Consider the following 14030-nt stretch of genomic DNA (forward strand, 5'->3'; position numbering starts at 1 on the left):
GGCATGTGAGGGCCCTGCCCCTGCTGGGCATCGGGTCAAGGCTCAGCACTGACGGTGCTGTCTGGTGCCGTCCTTCCCCGTCCGCCTGCCAGGAGGCGCTTATGCGGCCCACAGGGCTTGCATGGTTTTTACATGACATGTAGCCTCTGTCTCTGAGGAGAGTTTGTCCTTAGGATACGGAGGGTAGCATTTCATTCTGCACAGCGATGCTTCATTCCACCCAGCGAGGCCCCCCCCAGCACTGTCGTGCGTCCAGCAGAGTGCAGTGCCAGTGGTCTCAGTGTCTGTTTCATTTATGAGTAGCTTTGCTTATTTTAACTGGGAAAATTTGTCTTTCTTCAAAATACACTACTTGAGTTCTTAAGACCTTTGTTACATTCTCTGGTGTAATTACTCTCAGATAATGACAGTACTTACTATTCCCAGGAAACCTAGGGTTGACTTCAGGAATGCTAATTTGAAATTTCATGTGAAATGTTTTGGGCTTCAGTTATATGTAGACTTCACAATCACAAGAAGAGTCTAATGCTGTTTAAGTATCTCGAAGGTCTGATAGGCATCTGGAAGCAAAAGCCTCAGTGATGTGTCCGCAGGAATTGTTACAGGAGAGTAGCTGATAGAAAATGACTCAGGGATGGCCAGGCCCGGGGGGTAAATGGACCTGCTCCCTCGCACAGTCCCATCTTCTCCCCCAGGCTTTTCATGTTAAACAAGAAAGTGTCTTCTAGGCAGCCTTGCTGATGGACAGCACAGGAGTAAAACAAGGTGCAGAACCTGTGTGGTTTTCTCTTACATAACTGTGTCATCTGTAGACAGATCTCTCTAGAGAGAAAGGAAGAGAGAGAGGGAGAGAGAGAGAGAGAGAGACATTGATCAGTTGCCTTCCTGTATATACCCTGACTGGGGATCGAACCCGAAACCTGGGTATGTGCTCAGACCACAAATCCAACCCATGACTTCCTGGTTCACGAGCCGACACTCCAACCTACTGAACCACACTGGCCAGGGCAACAAAATAACTTTTAAAGATGTGAATATGGTAGACTTAACAGTTTGGGGATTTTAAAATCAGGCCTGTGGAGTACTTCCAATCTCACAGGGTCCCAGGGCCCTTCCCTGCTGCTGCCCTGTGGCAGTTGTCTTGCGTCTGTGCCTAGGCTCCTGTCTTCACTGTGTGTTCGGATGGAAGCTGTTGGGATGTAAATTTTCTGGATGTGAAGCCTGAGGGCTAAACCACAGGGTGACCAGTGTCACAGTTTTGCAAACACCTAGTTAGCTAAACAGCATAGACTAGAAACAGCCTCCGTCCGGTCTGTCATGTGCTTGCTGCGTCAGCCGCCATTAGTGTCGGGAACCTGCACTGTTCGTCCTGTTGTCAGAGCTGAACGTCTGTGAGGCTGCCCAGGCTGCCTCCCTTGTTCAGACCAGCTATTGCTTCCTTGTCCTGCGCGTGTCTCCTCCGTGCTCGGCAGGGGAGCGTGGCTGTGTTTCCCTTGAACACCCCGCCTCAGATAGGAAGACCGTGCTGGTTTGTTAGGTTGGTGATGGTTCTTGACTCTCGAGATGGTTCCATAGAAGTGGTGGCGTCTCAGTGCTGCATCCTTCAGGCGTTCTCTGTAGGGGGCACTAGAGGAGATTACAGGGAGTGGCGGGATGTGCACGCTCACGCTTTGGAGAAGTTACAGAGAGCAGGCTCTGTTAGTGTGGTTTCCCTGTGCGTGTAATAGGGACTTTGTATCTTTGAGTGTCTTGTCATTTGCAGGCACGAGTTGCTCGAGGAAGCCCGGAGACAAGGTTTGCCTTTCGCACAATGGGATGGGCCCACGGTGGTCGTCTGGCTGGAGGTACAGCTGCTTCTCATCCTGGGTTGAGGGTGTTGCACGTGCGAGCGTGCGATTCGTGCCTTACTCTGAGCTTGACCTGACCTGGCCTTGATGCCTCCTGTCCCTAGCTCTGGGTGGGGATGCCAGCCTGGTACGTGGCCGCATGTCGAGCGAACGTGAAGAGTGGAGCCATCATGTCGGCCCTGTCGGACACAGAGATCCAGCGGGAGATTGGCATCAGCAACCCCCTGCACCGGCTGAAGCTGCGGCTGGCCATCCAGGAGATCATGTCCCTGACCAGCCCTTCGGCCCCGCCCACGTCCCGGACGGTACGTGTCCATTGTCCTCCAGTTCCTTGGAAACACGCCTAGTGTCCCATTTAACACGTTAGGATTCAGAAACAGTAAGGCTTTAATCTGCTGGGTGGTTGGAAGATACTTTGTTAAATACTCTTACCACAGACTGGCTACAGTAGCACTGCAATACAGAAGTAGGGAAAATGCAGCAAAGTAGCGATCACATTTAAATATAAAGTTATGAAAAGTGAAGGGAAAAAAGCTTAGCCTCCCCAGTTGCATTATAACCAGTGTTTTTCTCTACTGACTTACTCGGCCTGCCAGTGCTTTCCACTGGGGGCTGGAGCCATGGGCACCAGGTCTTAGCAGCCGTAGCCAGCAGGTGTGCACCAGCACCATCCGCTCAGACAGTTTCCATCCATGCGGGAGACCCGGACATCCTTTAGAAGGGTCCTGGCTGAGAAATTTAAAAACGCATCTAATGTACACATGCATGGTAACCAGGAGGTCAGTGCAGGCTCTGTCATTGACTCCGGCCTCTCTGCTCTGAGTCTTCTCTGCAGAGAAGACCTCTGCTCGAGCCCCTCGGAGCCTCATAGACACACTTGTCTGAGTGGCCGGCCAGGGCCCGATTTGGACTCGCAGCTGCTCTGCACGTGAGGGTCAGGAGCGTGTGTGTGGGTTTTGTTTGTTTCGTAGGGAAGGGTGGTGGTGGTGCACAGCACCTTGTCTCACCTACTGTGCAGACGCTCTTGTCCTGGTAGGGTTGTCGCAGCTCCCCTCAGAGCAGCCTTTCTAGAAAGGAAGGGGCTGGTGGTTTCCCAGTGTTTTCATAAACCCGTGACAGAGGCAGCTTCTGAGTGAACAGTGAAGGGCACACCTCTCCTGGGGAAGCCTGCACACCTGGGGAGACCAGGCTGCAGCTGCTCCCCGAGGAGTGCGGGGGCCCAGGGCCTGCTCTCAGGCCAGTGGTGACAGGAACACACTCAGCCCTGCTGCCTGCCTCTTTGGTCCCCCTGGGCGAGGTGGTTTTCTCTCCGTACATATCACAGGTGGTAAGCATGGCAGGTGCACCTGGAAGTCGTGGGCTGCTCTTGTGCGGTTGATAGCACAGTGTCTAAATAAAGTGTGGTTACTCTTTAAGGGGGCATGGGCTGGTGCTAACATGTCTGTCATTTTCTGTGTGGGTGTCTGAAGTGAAGGCAAAACGAACGATCTTTGCCCCCACCTGCCTTTTAAGTGCCTGTGGGCTCACATGTCTGCCACCTTTCCTTTGTCACTGCTTCCCTTTTCCCGGATGTGCTTGGTCACTGGGTCACCCTAGACCACAGGAAATGTCTGGTTAACGCACGAAGAGATGGAGACGCTCACAGCCACGCCACAAACGGTCAGTCCCGCCCGAGCCCGTCTCCCTCGGGCATCCAGTTCAGAGCGGGGATCGGACGTGTCACTCCACATCATAGTTCCCATGAGCATTTCTTCTGGGTCTCAGTTAAATGTGTGCGGTGGAATTTATGTTTTAGCTTCTTACAGATTTTTCCCACGAACCTCAAGCTGGTAGACGGGCTCTGTTTAGAATAGATTGAATTCTTTTCCTCTTGGGGGGAGACCTTGGTTTAGTGCCCACTGTGAGGGTCCGGCCCGAGTTCCCTCCTAGGGGGTGTGCTGGCCTGGACGCTGGCTCCCTGCATGTGAGGTGGGGTGAGGGTCCTGCATGAGTTCTGCATGGTGCCTGTGGTTTCTGAACTTCTCACTCAGAGTCGCTGCACTGCCTGCCACGTGGCCCGCCTGTCCCGAGCTCACCGGTACTAATAGTGTGTGTGTTCTCTTGCATCCCTAACCACGTAACCCCAGGAGGATGAGGAGGGAAGCTGGGCTCAGGTTGGAGACTCTCTATAATCTATTCTTCACTGTATTACATCAACAAAAAGAGTTGGAGTATGAAAACTTGTAATTTACTTTTCTTGACATTTTTAACATCGTAATTTATTCAGAATATTGTTAATGATTTGAATGCATCAGTCACAGCAAAGTGTAGGGTTCAGGAGTGCAAAGAGTACGTCTCATGGACAATTTTGAACATTTCTCAGCATTCCTCATAGGGAGCCGGAGTGGTTCACGCTCATGAACATAGGTCGCTTTGCATTCTGTGTATCCAGCAGCTCCTGAGGTTATGCATTTCAGCCCTTAGTGGGGTAGCTTGAGCTGTAAGATCTGATCTGCTGATGGGAAGAAAAGCGTATTCTAATAAATTTCCAACACAAGTAGGTACAGAGACTCACCTCTGAGTCTGCTGGTGTTTTACTGAGCACTGTCCTGATACTGGGTGAGCCAAAAGCTTTCCTCCTAGTGGAAACCTCGGAAATTCAGCCTTTTCTTGCTTAACATACTTCTGAATTTTCAGATCACCAGTTCTTCAGCTCCAAAAAGCTTTGTCATGACTGTTTGACAGCCTTATTAAACAGTGGCTTCCCTGCCTGTGAGTCCGCAGCATTGCCATGGGACATGCTATATATTTCAGCAGCACAGCAGAGGCTGCCCAGTGTGGACAGGTGGTCTTTCCTGAGGTGCTTGTTGAAGGACTTGTGTACAGGTCTCGAGATTAATTGTAGATCTGAAAACCATTTTAAATTCAAACTTTCCTGGTTACAAGTTGATGGTTGAAACACCTGTTTCCCTCTATTTGTTCTCTTAAAGAAAAGACCGTTACATCACCTTTTAAAAAAAATATTTTTATTAATTTCAGAGAGAGGAAGGGAGAGGGAGGGGGAGAGAAACATCCATGATGAGAGAGTCATTGATCAACTGCCTCCTGCATGTCCCCTACTGGGGATCGAGCCTGGAACCTGGGCATGTGCCCTGACCGGGAATTGAACTGTGATCTCCTGGATCCTAGGTCGATGCTCAACTGCTGAGCCTTGCTGGCCATGCCAGTTATATCACCTTTCTTAACAAAAGAGGAGAGGAGCTCTAACATGATTCTCTGAGCTCTCCTCCCGCGTTTCTGTGCTGCTTCTCCAGGTAAATGTCCCCATTAATATGTAACCCAGTCAGGTATCTCTTTACAGGGTCAGCGATGACCATCAGTGAATTAAAAGGGGACATCTCATAATTACTTACATGCCAGTATCTTTTACACTGCGAAGCAGACCCTGCATCCGAGGCTCCAAGGTTAAACAGGCTGAACCTTTGCTCTTTGCCATGGGAAGATAAGTGAGGAGGAGCCATGAGATGATGCCAGAATTAGCCAGCATTCGGTCTTGGGCGTGAGTGAGGGCCTCTCGGCTTCTAGGTGAGAGGTGAGGCGGTCGCCAGGTGCTGCCAGGCACGGGAGTCATTCAGTGCCCTCCACAGCGGCCTGCACTGAAGCCAGGGAAGTCTGAGATGCCCTTGGGAACGGGGGGAAGAACACATCAGGGTGCAGTCAGAGCCATGATGCTTCTTCATTCAGCCCGGTAGCATCAGTGTGTGTCTGTGAGACTGCTGCTTCCCAGAACGCAGCCGTGGACAGGACAGCCACAGCCCCTCCTAGCACCCTGCGTTTTACGTAGTTCACAAATCTGAACTGAATGTGTAGTCATACCAACTGGGAAAAACAGACCCTATGCTGTGGCTGTCTCTTGTCGCCCACATGTTCTGACCATGAGAGCCTGTTGCAGGCATTTCTCAGAAGCCTGTGATGGCCGTCCAGGAGACATGGGTCTCCCTGGATGAGCTGGGCCTACAGGGAGCTCATGTTGCTGGCCACGTGGAATTGTGACGAGTACAGAGTGAGTAGACAGGAATAAGGAGGGTTCTGCTTCCAGGGAGCTTTCTGTTTAGAGATTTCTTTGCATTCTATATCAATTTAAGAATGCAAGTCAGCGACAAGAAACAGTACCAGATGTTTATGCTGCCAAGTACCTGTGAGCTGAGAGCAAGGCTCGAAGGACTGAAAACGCACGGTATTGTGATGATGTCCCAAAGAAGTTTGATGTTTTTCTCAGTCATGCTTGTTTAGAGCAAATAGTGAAATTTTTTTTTTCTTTCTGTTAGAATTTGGTCTTCTTGGAGTTTGTCATTCCTCCCAACTTGGTTGGTATAAATGATCGATTAGACTAGAGCCCATACTTTCAAGACAGGACATGGTGGTAGGTAGAGCTGCTGTTTCCTGGGACCCTGTAATGTGCAGAATGTCTGCATGTGACCAGGGTGTGTCCTCGACGTGGATGCTCATACGCAGTGTGCGCCTTTCCTCTTTGGACGAGGCTCGCACGTTTCAATTAGAGCTCTCCAAAGCGTGTGTGGTGTTTGATGACATTGTAAATGACACTTTTAAAATCTCAGTGTCTGGTTTGTTTCTAGTATTTAGAAACCGAGTTCATTTTTGCATATTGAGCTTGTATCCTGCAACTCACTTTAGCTGTGATGGCTGTTTTGTAGATTCATTTTCTGTGGTGGTAATCGGGGCATCTACAAGTAAAGACTTTTTCTTCACCGGTCACATGTTTTGATTTCTTTTCCTTGCCTGTGACTGGCTGGGAGCTCAGCACAGCGCTGCATGAGACATGCTTACTCTGTCCTGACCTGGGGGGAGCTGTTAGCCTTTCCCCACTGAAGAGGATGTCAGTGCTGCGTGTTTGTTAGATGCCGTTGTCAGAGTGAGGCACGTCCCTCCGTTCTGAGGATGCTGAGACTCCTTGATGAAGGGTAGGCTTTGTCAGATGCCTTTCTGTGTCTTTTGGGATGATGCTGTGGTTTTTCTTTTCAGTCCATTGATTGGGTGAATTTCACTGATTTCCCCCCCCCCCCCCAGATGTTGACCCAGCCTTAAGCTCCTGAGAGAACCCCTACTTGTCATGTTGACTTCTCTTAATATGTTATTGATTTGACGTGCTGTGTTTTATAGGAGTTTTGCATCTGTGTCTTTGAGGGATATTGGTCTGTAGTTTTTTTGTAATATATTTAGTTTTGCTATCAGGACAGTGCTGGCCCTGTAGAATGAGTTGGCATTTCTTCACTTTTCTGGAATAGTTTCTATAGAATTGCTATTTTTTCATAAATGGTTGCTTGATAGATTCACCCATGAAGCCATTTAGGGCAGAGATTGTGTGTGAGAGAAGGTTTGTACCTACAAATTCGAGTTCTCATAGACACAAGTCTTAAGTTTCTTACTCAGTGGCTTTCGTAGTTTGTCTTTCAAGAAACTTGCCATTCCATCTAAGTTGCGTAAAGTTACCCAGTTTCCCCTTACATTCCTTTTCGTGTCTGTAGGATCTGTGCCTGGTCCCCTTTTACTCTTGATACTGGTGACATGTCTTCTCTTTCTCCTGGGTCGCTCTGGGGAAGGGCTAGACAATTTTACTGATAGTTGTGAAGAACCAGATTTGGATTCATTGTAGTTTCTGGTTTCTGTTTCATTGGCTTCTGCTCTCTTATTTTCTCCCCTTCTTCTTTCTTCTGTATTTTCATTTGTTCTTTTTCAAGGTTTTCAAGGTAGAATCTTAGATTATTGATTTCTGATCTTTGTTTGATTATATTGTAAGTATCTAATGCTATAAATTTCCCTCAAGGTGCTGGTTTAGCTGTGTCCCACAGTTTTTGAATCTGTTGTCTTCACTCATTCAGTTCAGCGTATTTTCTCATTTCTCATACGACTTTGACACATGGAGTATTAGAAGTATGCTGATTTCCAAACACCCAGGAGTTTTCCAGATACCTTTTCATTATTGCATTCTAATTTAATTCTCTTGAGGTCAGAGAACATAATTTGTATAACTTCATTTTCTGTCTACATGTTGAGTTGTCTGCCTTGGAGAACGTTCCATGTGCACTTGTACTGTGGAGTGTTCTGTGAAATGCCCATTAGGTCAGGGGTGGTAGCATTGTGGAGGCTTCACATCCTTCCTGAGGAGGTGTGTGAGTAGGCTGGCTCCCTGTTCAGTTACGAACTACGAGAGGAGGCTGGGATCTTCTGACTGGGCCTGTGTGTGTCTGTCTCTCCCTTGAGTCCTATCAGTTCTTTTATCTCTTCTTTCAAAACTAGTTTCATTCACTTTAACTGGTTTTGAAATTAACAGATGTTTTATTAAGGAAATTTAGAAAACAAGGTGTTAAAATTAAAACCGCTGGAGGTATATTTAATGAGTGCAGTTGGATGGATCCTTCAAACTTGTTCATGAGTCGTGGCCATTCTTTGGTGTTATGTTGTTATACATAAGACGTATCCCAGAAAGATAGTACGTAGTCAGTTACAGTTCTGTGGTGGTTTGGTAAATGGATTCAATTTATAAACACAAAGCGAGCCATAGATATTTATTAGTATAATTTCTTTTGTATAAGTTTTTTTAACAAGTTCAAAGGTAGTTAAAGAAGGACAGGTAATTTGATGTTAAGAAGAACGCTGTCCTCAGTTTACCCTTCCGGGTCTGTCATAGACCAGACACCCGGTTGGGAGATTGTTTAAACTGCTCTCGTGACCTCTTCCCTGGATTTTCCTGAACTGATTACACTCCATTATCGAAAGCAGACTCTCGCATACGGGGACATGAACCACGAGTGGATTGGCAACGAGTGGCTGCCGAGCCTGGGCCTCCCGCAGTACCGCAGCTACTTCATGGAGTGCCTGGTGGACGCGCGCATGCTGGACCACCTCACCAAGAAGGACCTGCGGGGGCAGCTGAAGATGGTGGACAGCTTCCACAGGTGCGCCTGCCCAGGCTGTGCTGCTTGCTGAGACTTTGACTGCTGCCATTTCTTTCTCTCTCTCTCTTTTTTTTTAATTTTTATCATTTTTTTTAACAAATAGAAACAGTTTCCAGTGTGGAATTATGTGCCTGCGAAGGTTAAATTATGACCGAAAAGAACTGGAAAGGAAAAGAGAAGAAAGCCAGAATGATGTAAAAGGCTAGTACATTACGTCTGATTGATTCATCACCTTCCTGCTTCCCAGTGCACTTGCAGCCTCGGCGATTTCCTACTTAAAGCCATCAGGAGAGGCTCTGAGAGAAGGGGAGAGCCTGGCGTCTTACAGAGGAGGGTGGGAGGCAGGGGGAGGGCTTTCAAGGTCCCCACTGTAGCTAGAGAACCCGCTGGTCTCTTGTGCACCATCAGTCTGTAGTTGGTGCCTGAGGGGAGCGCTCTCCCTCCAACTCAGCACTTTCCTGTTGTGAGGACACGGGTCACTTCTCAGTACTGTCAGCACAGCCGGGAAGGGTGACAGCCCGCTCTCTGCTTGCCTGATTGAAGTGGGAATGCTGCTCTGGCCACAGACCCAGGACTTGAGAGCCACAGACAGAGCAGGGTGGTCCTGCTCCCAGGGCGGAGGGAGCAGTGCGGCTCTAACGTTGCAGCTGGGCCTGGGGGTGGAATGGAAGCTTCCTGAGGGAGGAGGCGTTTCCCATAGAAGACAGGTAGGGAGGGGAGAGAGGGCACCAGCGTTCAACCTGGAGACCAGGATGCTTTTTAATGGGTTAATTTATTTCATCCTGGCCACGGCCCTGTCAGTTCTCACTAAGAAACTTGAAAGGTCACAGTGTGTATGGGGAGATGGGCCATTGGAAGGGCAGTCTAGTTAGCCACATGGTTGGTTTCATGGGACCGACAATAACAGCTGTAAGCTGGCGTTTACACTGAGAGCACTTGTGTGAGTGTGTGTGTGTCACTGCGTGTGTGTTACACTGTGGGTAACACTGTGTGTTACTCTGTGTGTTACACGGTTACTCTGTGTGTGTGTTATGCTGTGTGTATGTTATGCTGTGTTACACTGTGTGTGTTACTCTGTGTGTTACACTGTGTTACTCTGTGTGTGTGTTACACTGTGTGTGTGTTATGCTGTGTGTCTGTTACTCTGTGTTACACTGTGTGTGTTACGCTGTCTGTGTGCGTGTCCTTTACCCAGAAAAGGGCTTTAGGAATTAAATGTGTGAATCTGTCTCATTTGTTTTCTCTATTTCTATTCATTTTAAATCTTTTTACAGTTGACAAAAGCTGTCTTTGAAAGTAATTGATGATCCTCTGTATGTATTTGAGAGAGGTATTTTTAGAGAAAATTTAATAATTTATTGCTTTGCATAATATAAGACCCCCCCCCCAAAAAAAAAAGAAATTTCTAGTGTTCTGGAGGATATCTTTAAGTTTCTCCCTTTTAAAAGGAGACAAGAAAGGCGGCTTCAGGGCATGGAGGGGAGGTCTGTGTTGAGTGACAGGCGCCTGTGCCGGCGCCCGCTGCTTCGGTGGGAGGAAAGGGTTTGGATTACTCTGGGGTCTGTGTGAGCCATGTGGGCACCTGGTGCACTCAGGTTCCTGTCTGTCCTTTTGGTTCCCGATCCCTGGGTCCTCACTGTTTTCTACTCTCCAGACGTTAAATGTACATAGCAATCTCACTCCCTTGGGCTCACTTGAAGGTGGAGTTCTGATGGGAGGTTTTTGGAGCCTGGGGAAGGGTCAGGACATCACCATCTAAATGCAGCTGGTGGCTGTCTGTGCCCTCGGCGGTGTTTCCTGGGTCCGGGAGCTGAGGTCTGAGGCCAGGCACCAAAGGACCAGAACCTGCGTAGGACCCCTTGTCCCAGGCTCTGGGGGACGTGTGATGGAGACAGCTTCCTGAGGTCACGTGTGTTACTGCTTTTGTTCCCTGCAGATGTGCTTGTTTGGAGTAATGACCGTGTGATTCGCTGGATCCTGTCCATTGGCCTTAAAGAATATGCCAACAACCTCCTGGAGAGTGGGGTGCACGGGGCACTCATGGCCTTGGACGAGACCTTCGATTTCAACGTGCTGGCCCTCCTGTTACAGATTCCCACGCAGAATACCCAGGTAACGTCCACCCTCTGGCTCACTGCATCAGTGTCCCCGGCTCCTGACCGAGACATCAGCGAGTCACTCGAATGGAGACAGAACTTAGCTAGTCCCCCGGCCGCTCGTGATATCTTCTGTACCTAAGTAATGGAGCAGTTCGAGCAGCAAGGCTCCTTCCTTGTTGTCCTCTTTACGTTTTCTGTCACAAGCTTGAGAGTCTTGCAACTAACAAAGTAATGGGAAACTCTCACTCCAGTCCCTGCGTTCGTCAGAGTCACATACACCCAGTTCTCACATGGAGAGAAGTAATCCTCGTGCCTGAGGGAGGCAGATTCATTTTGTTTCTGTGCATAGCTGCCCTACCTAGTCCTTTCTGACTCGTGGGCTCATTTGAGGACCAGGATGTTCTTTGCTCCTCTGTATGTCCTTTGCCGATACTCTGCCCTTCACCGGTGGGCCTGCTCCCCCGCCTGCGCCAGCCCACACAGAAGCCGCCCATGGACCCCTCGTTGAAACCCTGACTGGGAACATGATCGTGGCTCAAGGCACTCACAGTTTTCTCAAAGGTTGTGCTCTGCTGACACCTTCAGATGAGATTGAAGTCAGGTGTTGTTTTGTGATTTCAGGCTCGTTCTGTCTTGGAAAGAGAGTTCAACAACCTTTTGGTCATGGGGACTGACCGACGATTCAATGAAGTAAGTTTTCAGCCTGATGACCTTTAAGTTGGCATTGAATGTAAGTTATTTTATTAGACTTGTATGGGCCACTTAGGCTTCTAAATGTGGCAGTACTTTTACTTTACAAGTTAAGGTTTGTTCTTAAAACTTTATGAACAGCCCTGGACAGTTTGGCCCTGTGGTTAGGGTGTCGGCCTGCAGATTGAAGGGTCCTGGGTTCAATTCCGGCCAAGGGCACGTACCTCATGCAGGAGGAAACCAGTTGATGTCTCTCTCACATCAGTGTCTCGTCCCCCCCCCCCCCGAGAAGCAATGGAAAAGATATCCTTGAGAGAGGATTAAAAGAAACAAAAAACGTTATGAACAAATGAGTTATTAAAAAACGAATATTTTCAGTAAAATAGGTTGTTATTCAACCTTTGATAACCCTCAAAAATGGTTTTTGTAAGACATTGGTTGTGGCCTAGGAATGGAGTCTGTCTATAAGTTGTGTTTTGGGGATGGCTGGTTGTCTACCCCCAACCCAGAGCCCTGTGCATTAGGAGGTTACTTCAGAAGTACATTTGAAAAACACAAAATGTTCAGATCTTCTTGTACAAAACATGACTCATTTATTTCCACACTGTTATGTATTCTCTCCTTTGGATCCTAAGGAAACCTGAGTTTGAAGCACTTGCTGGCTCTATCACAGCATAAGGCAGAATTACAGCCTGACAGCTGTTTCTAAGACAAATAAAAACCTATTCTCTTATATAGTGAGAACGCGATTTCTGCAAGACACATGGTGATGAGAGGAGGACATCACCCAGGTGGCCAGGACCCTGCTAATGTTTCCCCAGTTGGGTTCCTTGTGTGAGCGCCACCATGCCTCCTCTCACTCGGAGGTCCCCAGCGTGGTCCATGAATCACAGTCATCGAGAATGGGTTTAGACACGTGAGCGAAAGTGCAGCAGCGAGTCCAGCCGTCATTTTAAAGGGCTGGTAACTGCTGTATTTTTCTGTCCTCTGTTTTGCAGTCATTCTGTTTCTGTCCTTTGACCTACCAGGATGATAAGACCTTTAGGCGAGCACCCTCGTGGAGGAAAAAGTTCAGACCCAAGGATGTTCGTGGCTTAGCTGCCGGGTCAGCAGAGACTCTCCCCGCAAACTTCCGGGTCACCTCCTCCCTGTCCTCGCCCTCTGTGCCGCCCAAGAAGATGCAGCTGGATGGTACGTGAGGCCCCCGGCGCCCCGCCCTCGCAGGCAGCATGGCCGCCTGTTGGCTGGGGCGTGGGGCGTGGGGGAGAGTGGCCTGTGCAGTAGGTTAGGAGGCACTTCCGTACTGTGCATGCCCTGGCTCAAGTGTTTTAAAATTAATCCTAACACCTGTTTATAAAAGTTTAACAATAGTAGAGATTTTTAAATTTACGTTCTTGTCTGGTTGAATATGCATATTCTTCCAGCTAGTGAAGCTGAGCACCGTGTCCTCAGAGCGTGTTCAGCGCGTTAGGTGGACATCCACGCTCGTGAAGATGTGGTGCAACAGGTAGTGCCAAACGCCATCGGTAATGGCAGGTAGTGGCTCTCAGCCCACAGCACTCACTCCTGGGACCTCTCTCCACTCTGGGAAGGTGGCTGAGTCCATTTAAACAGCAGTTTGCACCTCTGGGGTGCTGCCTTTCCTTTCTTCCTCTGTCCCCACTGAGGTCCATCGTGTCACTACATGTCACAGGATGGGGCTGAACTCGAGCCTGGGCAGTTGTCCCTGGATGGCAGCTGACCCCGCTGCCGTGGTTTTAAATCGGGCCTGTGACTCCACCTCAGTGTCCCCATCTGTGATGTGGTCGTGGTGACAGGGTCTTCCTCATCAGCCTGTTGTGAGGGCTGGACAAGTACTTCCCACAAAGCTCTTAGAAGGTGGCTTCATGTCACAGTCATTGCAGTCACGTCCTGTACAAACGACTCCATTTTATTTCTGCTAGGGAGGCCCTAGTAGACTTAAAAAAGCACCAATGTAGGTTTTGCTATTTTTCATGTTATTAGCCCTTCCCGTAAGTAGGCTTAGAAGTTTTGTTGCACTTGCTTATGTAAAAGTCAGAGAAAATAACATTTATATAAATAAAGCCTTTGCTGGAAACAGCCCCAGTGCCCATCAGTAGATGAGTGGATAAAAAGCTGTGGGACATTCACACCGTGGATACTACGCAGCTGTAAAGAAGAAGAATCTTGTACCCTTTGGGACAGCATGGAGGGACCTGGAGAATATTATGCTGAGTGAAATAAGCCAGGCAGCTAAAGGCAAATATCACATGATCTCGCTTATACGTGGAGTCTAAGGAACTTAATAAACTGATGAACAGAATAGATTCAATGACATGGAAGCATAGATGAGACTGATGAATGTCAGAGGGACGGAAGAGGGTGGGTGGGTGGAGGGGGAGAGAGTAACCAAAGAATTTATGTGCATATATGCACAA

The 14030-nt window shown here is 48.6% G+C and overlaps 1 protein-coding gene across 1 annotated transcript in view; it reads left to right on the top strand.

The window, feature by feature from the left end:
- Window positions 1-14030, top strand: part of PPFIA1 (PTPRF interacting protein alpha 1) — a 62394-nt gene that overhangs the window by 43882 nt on the left and 4482 nt on the right. Inside the window, exons 22-30 of the mRNA XM_081154767.1 lie at window positions 1763-1844; window positions 1952-2152; window positions 3444-3506; window positions 3974-4000; window positions 8628-8803; window positions 8907-9004; window positions 10740-10915; window positions 11524-11592; window positions 12621-12783. Coding sequence (XP_081010893.1) covers window positions 1763-1844; window positions 1952-2152; window positions 3444-3506; window positions 3974-4000; window positions 8628-8803; window positions 8907-9004; window positions 10740-10915; window positions 11524-11592; window positions 12621-12783 — 1055 coding nt within the window. The remainder of the gene's footprint in view (window positions 1-1762; window positions 1845-1951; window positions 2153-3443; window positions 3507-3973; window positions 4001-8627; window positions 8804-8906; window positions 9005-10739; window positions 10916-11523; window positions 11593-12620; window positions 12784-14030) is intronic.

Source organism: Miniopterus schreibersii (assembly GCF_964146895.1).
Source record: "Miniopterus schreibersii genome assembly, chromosome: 12".
Classification (NCBI taxonomy): domain Eukaryota; kingdom Metazoa; phylum Chordata; class Mammalia; order Chiroptera; family Miniopteridae; genus Miniopterus; species Miniopterus schreibersii.